Source organism: Drosophila tropicalis, unplaced genomic scaffold, assembly GCF_018151085.1.
Source record: "Drosophila tropicalis isolate 14030-0801.00 unplaced genomic scaffold, ASM1815108v1 contig_878, whole genome shotgun sequence".
Lineage (NCBI taxonomy): Eukaryota > Metazoa > Arthropoda > Insecta > Diptera > Drosophilidae > Drosophila > Drosophila tropicalis.
The window spans coordinates 6434237-6451133 of NW_027173374.1; the positions used below are offsets into that span (position 1 = coordinate 6434237).

The window sequence follows — 16897 nt, forward strand, 5'->3', positions numbered from 1 at the left end:
CACTCACTCAGACCCCCTCGGACTGATGCCCAAGAGGCATAATTTAATTTCCGCTTCGAATCTGTTGTATGGCCGAGTGGGTATCAGTTGACCATATTGACACTTTGATTTAAAGCTACACAACATTTGCCATTTGCTGCTTTTGATATTGATTTATATTCAAAGCCGATTTGATTCGTTTATTTACTGCTCAATTCTTTGCATTGATTAAGCGGTTATGTCTACCAACGCGTAATGTCGTAATGACATTTCTAAAGTTTGTCAACTTATGTCAATTATCTGAAAGCCTTCAATCCACATTGAAGTTCTACCAGTGGCAATAGACAAAGCCAATAATGAATCAGAAAAAAGAAGTTATTCAGTTAAACCTTTTGATTCATTAGATTGTTTTTAATAAAAGCATAATCCATCAATAAATGCCACAAATACATAAATACAAATGTAGTTAAGGTGCTGAAAACATTTCTAAAGAAATACTAGAAATACTATTTCTTCTCTTTAGCTTATTATTTTAAGTTGTTTTCTTCAAATCAAACAGTTTTGTCCAATATCCATCTATTTGTTTTCGTTCTTTATATTCTTGTAGCAACTTTTACAAATGTTTTAGCTTATTTGTATACCATTAAGCAATTTGAATATTATCAATATTAAGTTAAGAATTTTCTTAACTAATCTAATTGAATTTAATGCAAAGTTATGCATCTTTGAACACCCATAGTTCTCGTTGAGATACATTTTAGATCATGGAAATTATGATTCTATGCGTATGTGCTCTATGTTCAGTCAGTGATTATGGTGCAGTTTGCAAAGCAACACCTCTGAATAACAATGATTGGGATCTATGATTATTTCCCGAGTCATGTGTGTGTGTGTCAGTGAATAAGTGTATCTAACAGATAAACAACAACAAAACAACCACATATGTATAACAAATTTATCGCGTGCTAAGTGTGGGGCTCGTGCTTGGGTAGGTTAGAGTCAGACTTGGTCTGGTTGAAATAATGATGATGATAGCTTTTTGATGCTAATGATAGACGAGGCTGCAAACACACACACACAAACTAAAACACGCATACACACACACGCACACACACAGATTCATTCCCATACAATTGAGCTCATTCGAATCGGAAGTCACAATCGCAGTTCGTTCTCTGTGTAGTCTGGCCAACAATTGAAAGTGAAATTTTTCGGGGCGATAATCGTTCAATCAATTAAGGTTAATTACAATTTAATGCAATTCTTTCCAAGCAGTCAGCCAACTTCACACAGACACACATTTGGCCAAAACGATTATGCAAAACTGATTGTGAGAAGAACAGTTAGTTTCGATGATCGGCGGCAATTTGCGTTTATTTTTTATTTGGCCCTTTCGTGTTTGGCCATCATTTAGTTTTGAAGTTTTCTGGTTAAACAAAAATTTGCAGTAGCCACTAAAAATTGGCAAACCGCTGGCAATTTTCTAAAATTGTTTCCCATTTTTTTCTTCCTTCTTGATTTTCTAATTTTGTGTCTCAGTTTTTTTTTTTTATGATTTATAATTTTAAATTATTGGGCTACTGGCTTTCGCTTTAGGCCATATATGCAAATTTTGATAATTTGGCGCTTCTAACGGTTAAACTATATGAGAGATATGTGTTTATCTGTCTGGCCAATTTGCATATATGGATGCAAAACTGTTCAAGGTTAAGTCACGATAAAGTTTGCTTTTTTTTTATAATTAAACAAATTACTTCCTTTTGTCGAACTACTAATTGAGAGCCTTTCTCTTGCTTGGACAATGACATTAGCGAAAACTGAAGAGGGAGAAGAGACCTTTAAAGTGCCCACAAAATGACAGCTAATTAATTAACCATTCGGCTAATCTGACAGGACTATCTCTCTTGTGGCGATAATCAACTCTAAGCAGATCTCTGAATGATACTGATATCCATGTCCATGCTAAATTTTTGGCAGTGAAAGCAGCTGTCATAACAACAATTAAACTGTCATCAGTGTTTGCACAACATTTTCGTTCAAAAATTTTGTGGATGAAATTTGATTTTAATTGGCTAAAGACCAGGGTTGCGGTGGCAGTAGTAGAGGTATGCCAAAATGTGGGCGTCAATGGGCATCAAAAGGCAGCTGTCACTTCAAAACGCACTGACATTTCCAAAAACTTCATCCTCCCTTAGATGCAAAAGCCTTGGCAAAAAACCGCTAAAACTAATTTCCTGATGGTAGTTATGGTGGTGGTGGGGATTATGATGGTGGTGGTGGTGGTGTTAGTGGTTTGGTTGCGCCATTTTTCTCACTTTACGCATCATCACTTTGGTTAATTTGTGGCCGGGCCGGTCAGTGGTGGCTCAATGCGCCCTTCCCTGGCTCGATGATTACTTCATCTAGGTCCAACAGCATAAGCAACGAAGCCAACGGCAGAAACTGCAGCTGTGACCTTGGTGTAAAAGCTAATGATGCCAGTCCCCATACCGCCAGATGGATAGCTGATGGAGCTGTAAATTTGCAACACAAATGCAACCGATTTGCAATCAACGGCGTTGAATCTCTATCGCAACTTCCATCATTACCCATGTGGACCGAGACCGAGACCAAGACTGAATCTGAAACTGAAAACTCAAAAACTGAGACAACAAGCTGCAAAGGAATTGGAAACGGGGATTCGTAGTTGTTGTTACGTTTCCGCCGTTGCTCTGGCTCGTTTTACGCGCTTCAATGATTTGCCTGCAAAACTCTCACAGAGCCAAGAAGATTAAGCGTATGCAACTCTCTTAACCTTCGTTTAAATTTTGCTGCCTTTTGCTCTGATTGACAATCGTTCGATCGATCGATCGTTGGGTCCCAAACAATGGGGCAGCCAAAGCAACGGTTTCTGCTGCTGTGCGGTAGTTGTCATTGTTGTAACTAAATTTGTTTTGCGGTTTCTCAAGCTAATTGTGTGTGCTTAAGCTGGATGGAAGTGGTTTGACATGAGAACTGGTAAATAAATAAGAATCCTTGATAATCTCCATTAGGAAGAAAAGCAAAAAAAAAAAAAAAATCAACCAAACTAAACACAAATCTATTTGCTGACAAATTCAATCTCTCAAGTCTGCCCTCTTACAATTACCATTCATTTAAGCATTTCGACAGACAATTTTCAGCACGTTTAGTATACTTAATTACCCAGGGAACCTAAGTCAAGCCACCCAGAAGTCTTTGGGCCAACTCATGTGTCTGTGTATGTGTGTATGTGAGTGTGGGGGGGCTTGCACTTAAACAGTAGTCGTCGCTTCTGTCGAATGTGCTTAACACAAATTACCAATTTTAATGCGACAGCCTCTCTCTTTCTCACTCTCTGTGTCAGACGGCGGCACAACAGTTGAAATTAACATGACAACGGCAATACTTCAATACACGGCAGGAACTCTCGACTCCCAACTCCAAGCTTCAACTTGTCCATGGATCCCCCATGACTTAGCCATGGCAAATTCGAAGAAAGCAAGACATACTCGTATTTTTGGTGTTAAAATGGATATAGCTGCATTTTATTATGATTATTATGATTTTCGACTGGCAGCAGCAAGCAGCAAAGATAAAAAAAGCCCCACAACAAAATCATCATCAACAAACTGAACTCATCCGAGGCAAAGAAGAATGATGAAGAGGAGAAGTGGACACCGCCATCGGCACCGGTAGCAACGGTAGCCCGATCGGGTGCAAGTGCAAGCTGCTTCGCGTTAATGGCCAACAAACAACAGCGGTCCCAAAACAGAGGCTTCAATGTGAATTCCGTGCATTTGCAATCGCACTTGACTTGGCTAGTACGTCCGGTCGATGGATGCATGGGCATGTGTTTACTGGGCATGGGTTGAGAAGTCAAAATGATTGTACAGTCATTACTGGTTAAATGCAAACTAATTATATTTTGCTTCATTGCGTACATGATTTATTTAGATCTAGACTTCGCATATAAAATAAATTTTTTCGGTACACACTCGATCGTTCATTTTACCCAAATCCGGTTTCAATTCCACACAATTCTCATCTTTTCTTGCATGATTTGGTTCATTAATGTTCCATTTAAGATATTTGGCCTTTTCCCCAGTTGTCACGGATATATATTCATTTTGGTTTACATGATCATGGGCATCCAGCCAATAGTCATTACCTGAAGTTTTTAGTAAATCGCTAAGTCCATCCAGTTCTTCTTCATTCTGAGGACTAGCCAGATGACTGCCTAAACGATGGCATGCGTGCAAGGCTCCAAACCAAGTTTCCCTCTGCTGTTTCTCAATATGATAATACTTCGAGCCAATTTTTTGGAATTCACTTAGTTTTGTCTTTAATGTTTCTTTTTTTGATTCACAAATTGCAAGCGCATCGGACTTTTCCTGCACTTGAAGTATTTTGTTCCGTATCTCCTTATGGCATTCGACGAGAGATTCGTTATCGCTGTGCACTTGTTTTGCTTCGACTTCTGATTTCCATGAAAGCAATGACTGAATTTGCTTATCCGCACTTAACTGCAATTTGTTCATTGCCAATTCTATTTTATCCAATCTCTCCTGAGCATAAGGTGGATTAAGGGTCTCACAGGATTCCAATCGCTTTTGCATTGTAGGTAAAAATAACAAAAGTGGTTTTGCTAAACGATAAAAGCTATTAGAGGCATCGACATGTCCATCGTCAAACTGTAAAATAGAATTGCCAGTTAGAAAAAAAAAAAATAGAGAAAAAATAATCCCGAAATTAACTTATTTACCAAGCAATCATTTGCATTGACTAGACTTAATGCACACAAGAAAATCAAATAGAACATTATTGAATTAGTTGAAACGTATCACTAAACTGTCTTACTCAGAACTGATGGTTTATATGCCAAAGAGACAGCCATATACATACATACATATGTACATATGAACATACATAGCGGCTGTATATACAAAGAAGAGTCAGTCAGAGTCAAGTAAGCAAAATACAATATGAGATAATACATGCAAAGGGGATTGAATTTCTAACGTAATGGAAATATCAATGTGTCAATTAGATTCTCCGTAATATAAATATGTATGTATATTTACATTTTATTTCATAAATAGCTTATCATTTTGATGTGATTGTTGTTAATATGTTTTTAAAGGTCATGTTTTTGATTTCAAAGTATTTCTAACGAAAAGATAGAGCTCTTTTATTATATACACTTTATTGAGTAAGCACTGTATCGATCTCTGTTTCTAGCTTCTGCTGCTACTGATGATGATGATGACGACGTTGAAAACTTCAACGCGTTTTTCGCTTTGGCATGATCATTATCGCAGGTTTCGTTTTACGCAACTTCTTGTTCAACTCATTTGGCTTTGGCAACTTGGAAAAGGCCAAAAGAACTGCAGATTCTGCAGTGGCTGTGGCTGTTTGTTTCCAACCTGCTTTTTGGGGTGATCCATCAATTGTGTGCAATGTCCCAAATGTAACTTGTCTTCCTTTTTCTCTCTATCTCTTTCTCTCCCTCTCGCTGGTGATCTCCCTTTTTCCCATAATGATGTATGCTCATTGCATTGCCTTCTTTTAGTTTTCGATCCTGAGTGTTTGTCTGTTTCTTGGGCAATTTGATTTGCTACCATTTACAAAGAGAATAAAAAAAAAAGGAATCTCCCTTTCTGTCCTGATTACTTGTTGTGGTGGCATCAAAAACAAATAAAAGCTTAAATTGTTTTCAGATCATAAAGCAAAAAGGGTTTAACCCATTGATTGTCTGTTGATTGCCATTTATTGCTGCATTGTATCCCTCTCTTTGAGTGGAACTGGGTGGTTTTTGGTAGTTTTACAACATCACAGTTATGATTGACGGTGGAACTAATGAGTGAAGAAAGGGAGGAAATTAACAATGAACCGTAAAAACCTGATCAATGATCAACTTCACAAATACTCTACAAAAATATTGTGCAATTGCATTAAGTATACGACGAGTGATCGTCTTGTTTCGTCTCGTCTGTAATTAACTTAATGCAACAAGATACAAATTCAGCAGTTTACGAGCCCATAAACTGGGGCTGCCTTACATACATTGTATCCAACTAATTGGGTCAAAAATTCAAGGAGGAACTGCACTCAGAGAAGAGTGAACTAAAGTTAAGAACGTACGGTAACAAATATACACCTGTTGGCAGGTGTGGGCAAAACCTTTAACTGACTGCCGCAATGACGTTTCACTTTGCAATGCATTTTGCGTTAAAATAAATAAATAATTTTTGACAGAAAGATGACACAAAGATTATGATGACAATAGAAATGATGACATGACCAAGATAATACATAACATACATACATATACAAGTATATATATACACAATTCGCTGTGCTCTCCTCTTCTCTACGAGATGTTGGCCATTTGCCAACCAGCCAAACAGCCAGCCATCCAAGTAAACAGCCATCGAACCATTCACTCAACTTCTCATGGACCTCGGTGCACCTTTCAACGTCGCCTAATTGTGCCTTGGCCCATTCAGACAGTGTGTGTGTGTGAGTGTGTGCAGTTGTTTTGGGGTACACCTCACACAGCAAATGGCATAAATTTAAATTTTAATTTACTACGTCGTCAATTGAAAGTCGTGCCCAGGCAGCGACCGCTTGAAAACCCGTCTCAGTCCAAGTTGAGCCGAGACCAGGCTATTTTATTTCATTTCATTTATTTATTTTGAGCTACTTGCAAAATAATTGCATAAATAAATATTTTAAAAAAAGGGTACACAGTATAAAGTCATCTCTCTCGTTCTCTTTCTCTCTCTTTCTCACCATCTATCTCTCTCGCACTTGGTCTTGTTAATTTGTTGTATTTTGATTACAATCATTCCAACTGGGAGCAGAAGGGGCAGATGTTGACTCCAACTTCTGTTCTATCTATCTCACTCTCAAAGACGCTTTCGGAAAACAGATTGAAGCGTAGTGATTATTTCGACAAAAGGCAGCTCATCTAGATGAGGATTCTAGTACCTGTCATTGCAGTTAGTTGGCATTTGGATTTGTACAATTTAACAATGAAACGATGCATAAAAAAGTTAACCCAACGATTAACTAAACACATGCAGAGCAAGGAATATTGTCTCCTTGAATGCCTTAACAACTTAATCCACTCGTTCCCCTCATAAGGCACACACGATTAACAAGTGTTTAAATCACAATAAAACTTTTCAAATCCCATCGAATGAAGCAATAAAAACAAATCGCAAAATATGCTGAAGACCCAAGGGCAACATGCAAAAAAAAAAAATAAAACGAAAATACACAAGAAGTTGGAAAGAGAGACAGAGAGAAGAAAAAGAACAAAACTTACGCATCCAAAAATTGGTCAATAAAATCAACGACAAAACTTTTCTTTGGCCAAAGTACGAAAAGGACACCCAGCACCAGTCGCAGACCCAGACACAAAACGTTCTTATGAGGAACAGACAGGGCGTTCAAAAGAAAGAAAAAATGGGGGCAAAAAAAGAAAAAGAAATCATTCCCAGGCCAATAAAAATGACAACAGTTACAAAGTGGCTGTTGCCAATATTACAAAGAGGCAAGCACACAGGCACACAAACAAACAAACAAAGATTAAGCCAATTTAACAGATGCTTAAAGTCAGGACACACTCGTAATCGCATATTGGATTAACGCACAGTATAGAGGAGTGTAGTGTGAACTTCAAGTCAATGACGACGGTTAAGGAAAAGACAGACAGACAGTCACACACAATGTGAGATGTACAAATGTATGTATATATGTATGTAGAAGCATGGAATATGAAGGATCAAAAGAGACGATTCTAAAGAGATGCGAATACCCTTATGGAGTATTTGATTTTAAATTCTATTCTTTGTTTATTAAAACTTTTATCCTTTTTTTTTACCAAAACGAAACAAGCAATTTGCAGTGACCTATTAAACCTTCAAAGCAAGATAAAGACAGATTATTTAACCAGCCTTATAAAGTATAAAGTAAATATTAAAATGATGTAATATAATTTTAAACAATTTGTTGGTTCACTTTGTTTGGTCTTCAAAACCAATTTAATAATAATAAATATGAAGAATAAGAAAGGGTATCACTTAATTGTTTTAACCCAAGGATGTACAAATACCAGAGAGATAAGATGAGCTTTGGCAAAGCCGAAGTTTCAATACCCTTCTCCAAATTCTTTTTTGTATCTATGAGTTTAGTACGAATTCAAATAGAATTATGCAATATATCTATTTGCGAAAGGCCAAAAGTTTCAATCAACTCATTTATTTTTTAATTTATTAGGAGTAAGGAAACTTCGTGTTAACTTGCTGTTAATTATAGGACTTAAATTAGAATCAAGTATTTCTTATTTATTTGAGCGTTTTATGATCTAAAGATTAACTTTGTTTTAAGGGTATAAAAAGGAGGGCAAGTATATAGAATTTATTTCGATGACATTTGCGGTCTATAGCAAACGCGTTTCTCTCTCTCTCTGACGCTTCTACTTGCATTTATTTCACTTTTAATTTTTTTCTTTTTTTTTTTTAACAAAAATCGCGGCATAAATTCTTAAATATATCCACACACAAACACACAGAGATGGGTGCCTTTTTTTTCCGTCCACAGATACTTTGTCTTTGGCCGTTTGCAGCCATGGGGCAAATCCTTTAGACGACGTCGCATGTTTGGTTTTCCTTCTGGTTTGCCTTTTTTGTGGATTTTTTTGGGTATTTTTTTTCTGTTTGCGTTGCCCATTTGCGGCGTTTTGATATGTTACCCGGTAGCAGCAATTTTTTTGTAGATTCTTTTTGTTTGGATCTGGTGTTGGCTCTTGCCGGCGGTTATGGCTGGTCACAGAATCCATGCAACTCTTGAAGATGAGCCACTTAAAGCGATGAGATTTTTTTGGCGTCTGATATATTTTTTGGCGTCGGCGTTTATCAAATGAATATCTTTGAAATATATAACAAATGATAAAATGTTGTTGTTTGCTCTGTTGTTGTTGCTGCTGCTACTGCTGCTGGCTGTCGTCTCTCCTTGTTTTTGTCTGAATCAATAAGCTCAAATTGGTGTTATTAATTGTGGGCAATTGATTTGATTTGTTTATTGGTTAAGGAAAGAGGCATGTATCATCATCATCCACTTTGGGATTTTGTGGCCACCCACTTTCTTGGGTCACATTTGAACAAGGCGATGGATCATTAGCAGAGAAATGAAATCCTCCATCCAAATATTCTGAGTAACCTTCAGCTGGGATGCCAAATGAATTAATTGAAACATTACCTAAGCAAACGGTCAACCTCTCTTTTTGGCTAATTGAATTTCCTCTGGCCTCACCCACGTGTGTCCTTGTGCTTGTATGATTGTATCATCTGCTGGACCAACTGCTTTAGTCCCCACTCCTTTTTTCTCTCTCTCTCTCTCTGCTTTCGTTTGAAATGATTGTCTCGCATTTTAAGTGCCGGGTCTTGTTCCTTTTTTTCTCCTCATTTTTACGGTCGTTGGTATGTGTTTTCACGCATAAAAATTAAAGTCCCCAAGCATTTGTTTGTATGGGCATTAGGTCTGGGCTGAGTCTCCTCCTTATCTTTTTTTGTGTCTCTTCTTTTGTTTGTGCTCTACAACAATTGACCTTTTGTTGTAAATTTTTGGCTATCATTAGTTTGCCGGCTACTTAACACGACATTGATGTAGCTTAATTATGCCTAAAGATGATCTAACTGGAAACAGGGAAGTGTTCTCATGAATCCGAAGGAAATTAAAGGATACAATGTATGAGGAAGCTGATAAGAGACCCCCTTTTAACTACACCTATGTCTGCGTTCCGCCCGCATCCCATTTCCATTCATTTGGATGACTTTAATTACATTGAGACTAAAGTCGAGACAGAAACTTCTTGTATTTTATTTTTTTTTTTTTTTTTGCTCTACACGAGGCAAGCAATTCATTAAAGCTAAACTGGGGCGAGACTTGGGCAACTTCATAACAATTTTCTACTCACCATGTCGATGAGTTGGACGAGCTCGACCACACCCACCACAGCAACAACAAGTTGGGCCGTTAATGATTCGGATTGCTAATGTCCCTCAAATAGAAAGATACATATACATATATATGTATGTACACAGCACAGCATAGTTAGATGGATGGTTTCTGGCTTCTATTACTGGTTTCTGTTTCTACTTCTGGTTGACATCGAGTTCAAGTGGCAGGCTGCATCTCAATCTCTAGATTGACTAATGCCATTGGGCAAAAGGAGACAGTGCGCTTTGTTGGTGGTGGTGGTGTTGATTGATTGTTTTTCCATGTAAATCGTGGCACAAATTAATCAATGCTAATGACACTTTCTCACTGTACAAGTTGACATTTCGTCAGGTTGACTAAGAAATACGGAAAAGTCTAGCCATCGTTTCGTACTTCTTAATGTGTCTTGAGCGTAAAAACAAATTGCATTTTAAGCATTTACTGGGATAGTGCAATTTTTCATCATCTGAAACCCAGATAGCCTTGATTTACGTCTGGCGTTGAATGCGTTAATTACCTAAATACATACATAAGATACTTTGTAGACATTCAAGATACGCAGATACGCACTTTGGCTAAATCTCAGAACGGTCTTGCTTATCTTAATCATGATTTTATGCTAATGTGTCGCAGTGTCTTGTGTAACTGCAAGATTACAAGATACATACATAAACTCAACTCTTGCCAAGTTCAAACTCCAAGGCAAGACCATTTTTCGGAAATTTGCTAAAAACCGCGTTTCGGTCTACGCCCACTTTTTGGGTTACAACTGAACTGCAGAAGTGTACCAACCCTTTTCGGCACCTTTTCAGTTTATTTCCATTTACCAGTTCATTTCGAAATTGCCAAAGGGTGGCTTTTTATTCCGAGTACATTGCACTTTTAGCCACGACCAACAACTACAAGTACATCTATAATTACGTCACCTTGGCGTGGCAGTCACGGAGACCCAAGCACACACAGGAGGACCTCGGTGTGCATGGTAGGCAGGACATTGTTTTCACTTAAAAGAGCTGTAATAGATTCGTTAAATGCTAAAAACATATGCATGTGTGAGTGTGTCTCAAAGGTCTTAAAGTTCCCCTTTAAAGCGAGTATTAATTTGCAAATTTTCTTTAGTAGGCAGAATGTAAATAATATTTTTATTTTTAATGCACTTTTACTTAGTAAATAGATATGAAAAGTTGTCTTAGCTGTTCAAGTAAGCTTAGTCTAGTTTCTCTTTCGGCTTGTTTCCAAAAAGTCTGCCCCATATTCGTCCGGCTTCTATTAGACCGAAGAGAGCAATAAATAAAATAATCAAGAAGATCTTCATGTTAACTAAAGTTTGCTTAGCTTTTGGTTCATTATAAATAGATGCACTTGGAATATTTTTATTATGTATAACAAATACAATTAGTTACAAACTAAAATCGAAAACCATGACAAACCTTTTCGAGTACGAACAATTGTAAATAACAATAAAAATAACAAGAAGTGAAAGACAATGAAAGCTTTTTATGTTGCCAATCGTGGAGACCCCAAACACATGATAAAGTGTTCACTTAAAAGATCTATAATAAGTTCATAAAGCAAGAATTAATAAATTTACAACGTTGTGGCTTTACATTAATAGACACACATTTCTTTTATAAATTTTTAAGATTGACAATTTTATTTTTATTCCATTTCAAGTGTGGACTAAACAAGAAAAATAAATAGGTCATCCTTCAAAGAATGGTTGTATCTCGATTGGACCCCTATTAGACCAAAGAGAGCAATAAATAAAATAATTAAAAAGTACCTCATGTCAACTGAAGTTTGGACAGCTTTTAGTTAATTATATATACCTGTATTTCAAATATTCAATCAAGTATGACAAATAACATTAGATTAGATTAGATAAAGTCAAAAACCATGACAAATTTATAAACAAATTAGTGACAATAATAGATGTGGACAAAGGTCCTTTTATAGTTTGCTTTGTTTAAATGATCGCTTTGAAATACTTTAATATAACCAAAATGTTGACTTTAATCCTCTCATTTACGAAAACTTAACCACAACTAAGTCGTTACTTTTAACATGACCACACTAAAGACAAGATGCATTTAGGTCTCTTCACGCACATCGCATTCAAAAGACATCCCTTTATAACACATCATATCTTGTCAATAAGCTGCTTTCTTTTTGGGGAAATGTTCGACAAAGATTTTATAAGCAGCTTCCCTTCAAAAGTGAAACAAATTGCCACCGAAAAGGTAGAGCAACCTTTGTTTGCTGTCCATACCAGGCAAAAATATTTCGTAAACCATGATTTATTCAAGCAAGCGGTCTCGTTTTCTCCATCTTTTGGTGTCCTGACACGTCTTGCGGTCAGTGCGAAAAGATAATAACTGACAGGACTTTCCTCTTGACCAGCACGATGGGTTTTTCCCACATGCTTATATTCAAAATTCAAGCCAGACTGTCCAACGGTTATCAGAGTTTTTCCCATTTTCGTCGCCTGACGTTTTTGCTGACTTTTCATATGGAGCAACAGCTGGCCCAGTCAACTGGCAACTGCCAAGTGCTTCCTTTTTGTATTTTGTTATTAACATTTTGGTTATTTATTTTTATTTTTTTTTATTTTGGTCACGTTTGATAAGCTTGAACTAATAATTCATGAATGGACAGCTGTTGCTGCTACTTTGAATGATTTTAAATATGAGATTCGAATGAGTTTATAAGTTTCTGTTTATTTATTTAAGAAGCATTCACCCCCCAAAATGGGCATAGGACAATGGGAATGGGATGGTTATGGAAGGAGTTTAGAGATGGGGTGGTTGATGCCATCCTTGCCATTGAGATTGATTGATGTCTTTGGCTGGCATAGGTTGAGCTAGACAATCATTAGCTGAGCGAGAGAGAAAGCGGGGGGCGGAGGACAAACGAATGCCACGCCCTATATGCCGAGTGTGGAATGTCGTAGAGTGCCGTTGACAGCTTGCCAAATTGTCTAAAGAAATGTTTCGTTTTCCCAGACATTGCCCTGACCATGACGCATCATTAGCATCTTCTAAGTTAACAATGGATAGACGATTAAAGTTTATATCTTTTCGATTTCATGACAACCATTTACAAATGTTTACGAAATTTCTTTTTAAATTTAAGTTAACAAAATCGAAGTTTTCAGAACAAAACCACCATTTAAACGAGTTCTTTGATTATATTAAAAACTAACAGAGTTTAATACAAAGCATTTATTTTTGATAGATTATGCAGGTCTGGGCTTCAGTTAAGTCGAACTTCATTTAGTTAACTGAGCTGCTAGATGTCTATATGCTTTATGGACTGAAAATTTCCACGTATGTATAAGTTTGGAACCGAACAAATTTCTTAATTACAGCGTAAGCGAAACGAATATAATTATACACTTTAATATACCTCATTTGGCCCGCAAAATTTGAAAAATTCTATTAGTTTGGCCAAGATGCTCACCAGTAAACGTCGTTTTTTAATTCTTATCGTAGTACTACAACTTTTTACTACAGTTCCAGCCTATGTGGTGGATGTGAACAGTGAGAGTCTTCCTCTACTATTGGAATCCCATAAACTGGTGTTGATTAATTTCTATGTGAAATGGTGCAAATTCAGCATGCAGCTAGCGCCCATTTACCATGAAGTCGCTCAGCTGATTCGGATACGATATCCTGAGCAAGGTCTCATAGTTTTGGGCGACGTTGATTGTGATGTCGAAACGGATTTGGCGAAAAAATATAATATTCGAAAATATCCAACGGTGGCTGTGGTGCAACATGGTTTAATCCGATGGGATGAATTTCGCGGACATCGTAATGTCGAGAGTATTATTAAATTTTTGGAATCGCACTTGAATGATCCCGTTAAGGAGATAGAATCAAAAACGGAACTGGACAATTTGGTAGTTGTATCAAAAACGCTGATTATCGGTTACTTTAGAAATTATCTTGATCAAGAATATAAAATTTTTCGTGATGCTGTGCGATTTTTCGGTCCATATGGCGATTTCTATGTGGTCCTGTACGATGCTGTGAGAAATGCCACTGTAGATGGCCAAAACAGGGTTGTCGCTAGGGCTAAATATGGTCACACTGAAGAGTTTATGGGGAATAAGACACATTTGGAGGAGCTGGGAAAGTGGATTTTCTATCAATGTCACCCCATGGTGCAAGAGATAACATTTGCCAATGCCGAGATACTAACCGATGGTTCTCTTCCACTTATGATACTATTTCACCATAAAGATGATCATGAATCGGTCAAGCTATATAGAAAAACTGTCGAGACCCAAACAACGGAAACTTTTTTGTCTGTTAGATTTATTAGCGGTCAATCCGATATGTTCTCTCATGCAATGTATCATATGGGCAAATCGGAGAAAGATTTACCTTTTATTGCCATTGATACATTCGAGCATATGTATGCCCTTCCAAGTTTCACTGATATTGAAGTACCTGGCACAATAGAGCGGTACATAGAAGACCTCCATTCTGGAAAATTGCATTATAAGTACCATGAAAAAGAGCTTCTTGACGCCTTTGGCGGTGATGTACAAGAAACAACTCGCATTCCAGAATCAAAATTTAAAATGCTAAAACAATCCAAACATCTTTATACCTATCGTAAAGAGGAATTGTAAATTATTATTAAGAATTAGTTTAAAATTAAATAATACAAATGCTTCTTTGCCAACCATCTAATTTGAATTTGAATTTTTTGCTTCCATTCACGATTCAATGCCCATTTTGGTACTGATTGTCATTTGTGACAAATCGAACACCAAACAAATATGGTAAACTTCATCGTCAATTAAAGGTAAATGTCGCGTGCCAATCCTGGAAGCAAGATATCATCGTGTGCATAGGATTTCCAGGAAATACCCAGGAAAGGAGATTTGAATATGCGTGATCTTGCCATATAAATACTAATAAACTCATTAGTCAAGCATCTAATAGTCAAATCTCTGAGGCTTCGAAATTTTGCTTAAATATCGAATTGGATCCAAAACCTCTAGAGACAAAAAGCGGTTAGTTATGGTCTCACTCACTGTTGGCCAAACACTCTTACTCATAAATTGTCATTATTAATCATAAATTTATGGCAATATCCAGAGCGTTACATGTTACTAAACAGATATGGAAGTGGTCCAAACAGAATAGAGCACGTGCTATCAAAACAGCGACCAAGTGCCAAGTGTGGCACCTTCTTCTCGAGCAGCAGCAGCAGCAGCAACTTGTGTCTGGAGCTGTTGTTGATGTTGCAGTTGCAAGTTTTAAGAGTTAAAAGTTGGAGCTGCAATTATAGAATTTTCCATAGTGGGCCATATACATAGTCAGCCCGACCCAAAATAAGGCAAACGTTCTAAAAAGGTGTTGACTCAGGCAGTTTGAGGAACTGTTCAATCCATGGCCACCATAAATAACTGCCAATAAATGTCAACGTTTTTGGCGCATTAACATAAAGAGCCGTAAGCCGATTTCGTTGACAGCTGACACACACAAACTCACAGACACACACACAGGTGTGCCACAATGAGATTGACATCAAGCCCTGAGATACGAGTAATGGCCATCATTATATCGTCTCTCTCTTTTTCTCTCTATACAATTGATATAATCGCCTTTTAATCACCTACACCAACTTGGCTCTTGATGTCCAATTACATCTTCAACTTCAGGTCCATTTCCAGCTTCAAGTCCATCTCTTGGTGCCAAGATTTAAGTTTAGTTGCCATTCTTCAATTGTCCAGATCTAAGAAATGCGGGCGGAAGTCACGTGCGGATGTTTTATTTTCTACTTTCTAGTTTAGTCTTACTTCTTTGATGTTCATTGTCGAACATGCAAGTTCTAAATTAATGCTCCAAATGCTTCCGTTTATCATTTACCTAGTTTCTGTACACAATTTCACCCAAAATTAACCCAGTTTGACTTGGAGTACCTCATAAAGGTACTAAGAAATTTTTGAAAAACAAACCGAAAAGTAACTCGAATGATGACACAAATTTATTTATTAACTATTTGAGTTTGAATTGCTATTCGTAAGGGACAAACTTATTATAATTCATGAAGAATATATCTGAAATCTTAAATAATCTGGTTATATCGGTATGAAAGTGAAATAATAAATTAAAATTAATTTGTTAATGGTTTGTGTTGGTAAAACAATCTATTATATCTTCAGCTTACAGCTCCCTAACGAAGACGTACAAAACGTGAATTGATAAAAGAATATAAAAACCATTTCAGGAAGTTTTCAATGGAATTTCCAGTAATGATTCCACTCTATTGTTGCAACAAAAACTGCACAAAAAACAAAGCAAGTGTAAATCCATATCAACAACAAGTTGCAATTACAATTTCAGCGTCCAATGTGTGATATTTCAATTAAAGTTTACTGTCGCCAGTCATTAAATGACAAATGCAACATGTACATGCGGCCTGTGGCAACAAGCTACAAAAAAAAAAAAAAAAAAAAGAAAAAAACAGAAGCCAACAAACAAAAGAAAAGAAAAAAATAAAATTAAATGTCAAAGCGGACAAACGGAATAACAAAATATCGACAATGTACTACTAACAACAACAAAACAGAATCAGATTCGGAGTCGAAATCGAGTTGATGATGGAGCCGGTATCTTCTCTCCTCAACGTATTCAAAGTTGTGCACGAATTCAACTGCGATTCCAATTTCATTTTGTTCAGGGGCCAAAAGAAATAAAAGTCAACAGAGAGAACCAACAAACGAACAAAAAAACACAAACAAAACGTTTTTGTTTAATTAAATTAACAAAATACGCGGCGGACGGATAAAAACTCAGTTATTTTTACACACGCCAACACCAGAGGAAGGAGAACAAAAAACACAAAGCTGGCCAACACGTGTTGGCTTAGGCCAAGAGTAAAGAGAATTTGGCCA

The 16897-nt window shown here is 36.9% G+C and overlaps 1 protein-coding gene across 1 annotated transcript; it reads right to left on the minus strand.

Moving 5' to 3' along the window:
• Positions 1–3882: 3882 nt before the first annotated feature.
• LOC137584819 (mannose-binding protein-like) lies at positions 3883–4812 on the minus strand. The gene is made up of 2 exons (XM_068300385.1): positions 4742–4812; positions 3883–4670 (listed from the first exon to the last, which is right to left on the minus strand). Exons 1-2 carry the CDS (start codon positions 4796–4798, stop codon positions 3936–3938), a joined length of 792 nt encoding a protein of 263 aa, XP_068156486.1. The 5' UTR covers positions 4799–4812; the 3' UTR covers positions 3883–3935.
• Positions 4813–16897: the final 12085 nt, after the last annotated feature.